The sequence below is a fragment of the Ammodytes marinus genome (genome assembly GCF_949987685.1).
Source record: "Ammodytes marinus genome assembly, chromosome: 20".
Taxonomy (NCBI): domain Eukaryota; kingdom Metazoa; phylum Chordata; class Actinopteri; order Uranoscopiformes; family Ammodytidae; genus Ammodytes; species Ammodytes marinus.
The window spans coordinates 21,983,284-21,984,945 of NC_137224.1; the positions used below are offsets into that span (position 1 = coordinate 21,983,284).

General features: G+C 45.8%; 1 protein-coding gene across 1 annotated transcript; it reads left to right on the forward strand.

Moving 5' to 3' along the window:
• Positions 1 to 769: 769 nt before the first annotated feature.
• LOC307266863 (histone H1-like) lies at positions 770 to 1,387 on the forward strand (the record flags this gene model as incomplete). Its single annotated transcript, XM_080048975.1, has 1 exon — positions 770 to 1,387. One exon carries the CDS (start codon positions 770 to 772, stop codon positions 1,385 to 1,387), a length of 618 nt encoding a protein of 205 aa, XP_079905101.1.
• Between the last annotated feature and the right edge of the window lie 275 nt (positions 1,388 to 1,662).

The following is a 1,662-nucleotide window of genomic DNA, read 5'->3' on the forward strand; positions in this document are numbered from 1 at the left end:
AGTGTTTTTTATATTGCATTAACTTCTGGGAGTCGAGCAAATCTACAGACAGAACGCCTCCTACAAACTGGAGCTGATTAAAGAAATGAATTTAGCGCTGAATAAATAAAAAATTATTTACTGAAATGTGACATCGGATCATAATTATCTTAATGCGTTGTGTTGCCAGTCTCTTCGTGTTAATTCTAACATTCGGTGGAAACACAAAGTATTTCCCAGGCGGATCCATATTGTCAGGAGTCCGTCTGACTGCCCGAGTCACTGGCAGCATCGGTGTGTTTACTTCCACCAGAAACAGCTCTGATTTAAACCCAAAGAGACTCGCCACTATTGCCATTAAACTTTTCTTCGCTAGTCATATGTCCCTGCTAACTGGAAAACAAATTTAACATTAAATACACATCATTTTAAACCACTTTAGGAGACGAAATGTGAAAGAAAGTCGCTGTGAGTTGCTCGAAGTGACGGTGTATTGGAGAGGTTTGAAGCTTCCTGGAGTTAAATAAACGCCTCAATGGCTTTAGAAATGAGCTCAGTCTGAAGAGAAAAAGATTTTCTCTCTGCTAGAATAACATTCATGGTGTAAAACCTTTCTCTCGTATGAGTTTTATCCCTGAAATGTGGAGGAGAAAACACAAAGTGTCGCCGCATTTGAGCCGGGCAGCAGAGCGGCTGTGTGCTTGACTCTCCACGGTTCTCATGTGCTGTATAAGTCCCGCCTCGTGCGCTCAGTTTTTAATAATTCAGACGAACACAGCAAACAGTAAAGATGGCAGAAGAAGAAGCTCCAGCAGTTGCCCCGGTCAAAGCCCCGGCTAAGGCCGCAAAGAAGAAGGCTGCTGCCAAGCCCAAGAAGGAAGGACCCACCCTCCCGAAGCAGATCATCAGCGCCGTGGCCGCGTCCAAGGAGCGCAAGGGAGTGTCTCTGTCTGCGGTGAAAAAGGCTCTGGCCGCTGAAGGCGTTGATGTGGCCAAGGCCAACAAACGCATCAACATCGCCGTGACCAAGCTGGTGTCCAACGGGACTCTGGCCCAGACTAAAGGGACCGGGGCCTCCGGCTCTTTCAAGCTCGCCAAGAAGGAGCCCAAAGCCGCCAAACCAGTGAAGAAAGTGGTGAAGAAAGCCCCCGTTAAAGCCAAGAAGCCCGCCGTCAAGAAGTCCCCAAAGAAGAAGGCACCAGCAGCAAAGAAAGCAGTAGCAGCCAAGAAGTCTCCGAAGAAGGCAGCGGCCAAGAAAGCCGTCAAGAAGCCCGCAGTGAAGAGTCCCAAGAAGGCTCCCGCTAAAAAGGCTGTGAAGAAGACCCCTGTGAAGAAAGCTCCCGTGAAGAAAACCCCGGTGAAGAAAGCTCCAGTAAAGAAGACTGCAGCTAGGAAGGCGAAGAAGTAAAGTGCTCCTTCATCCAGCATCACTCACCAAAGGCTCTTTTAAGAGCCACCACATCATACTAAAGAGATTTTCCTACACCATGATTTAAACACAACTAGGCTTTATGTTCGTTGTAGCTTATGCGTGAAACAATGTAACACTTACAATAACATAAAAGTGTAGGAACAAAGTAGCAAATGGATGAACTACACTTTGTAGGCTAATTTTCCTAATACATGAAAAAAACATTTACACTGCTATTAGGCCTACTTCACAATTATATATTTATTTAAAGT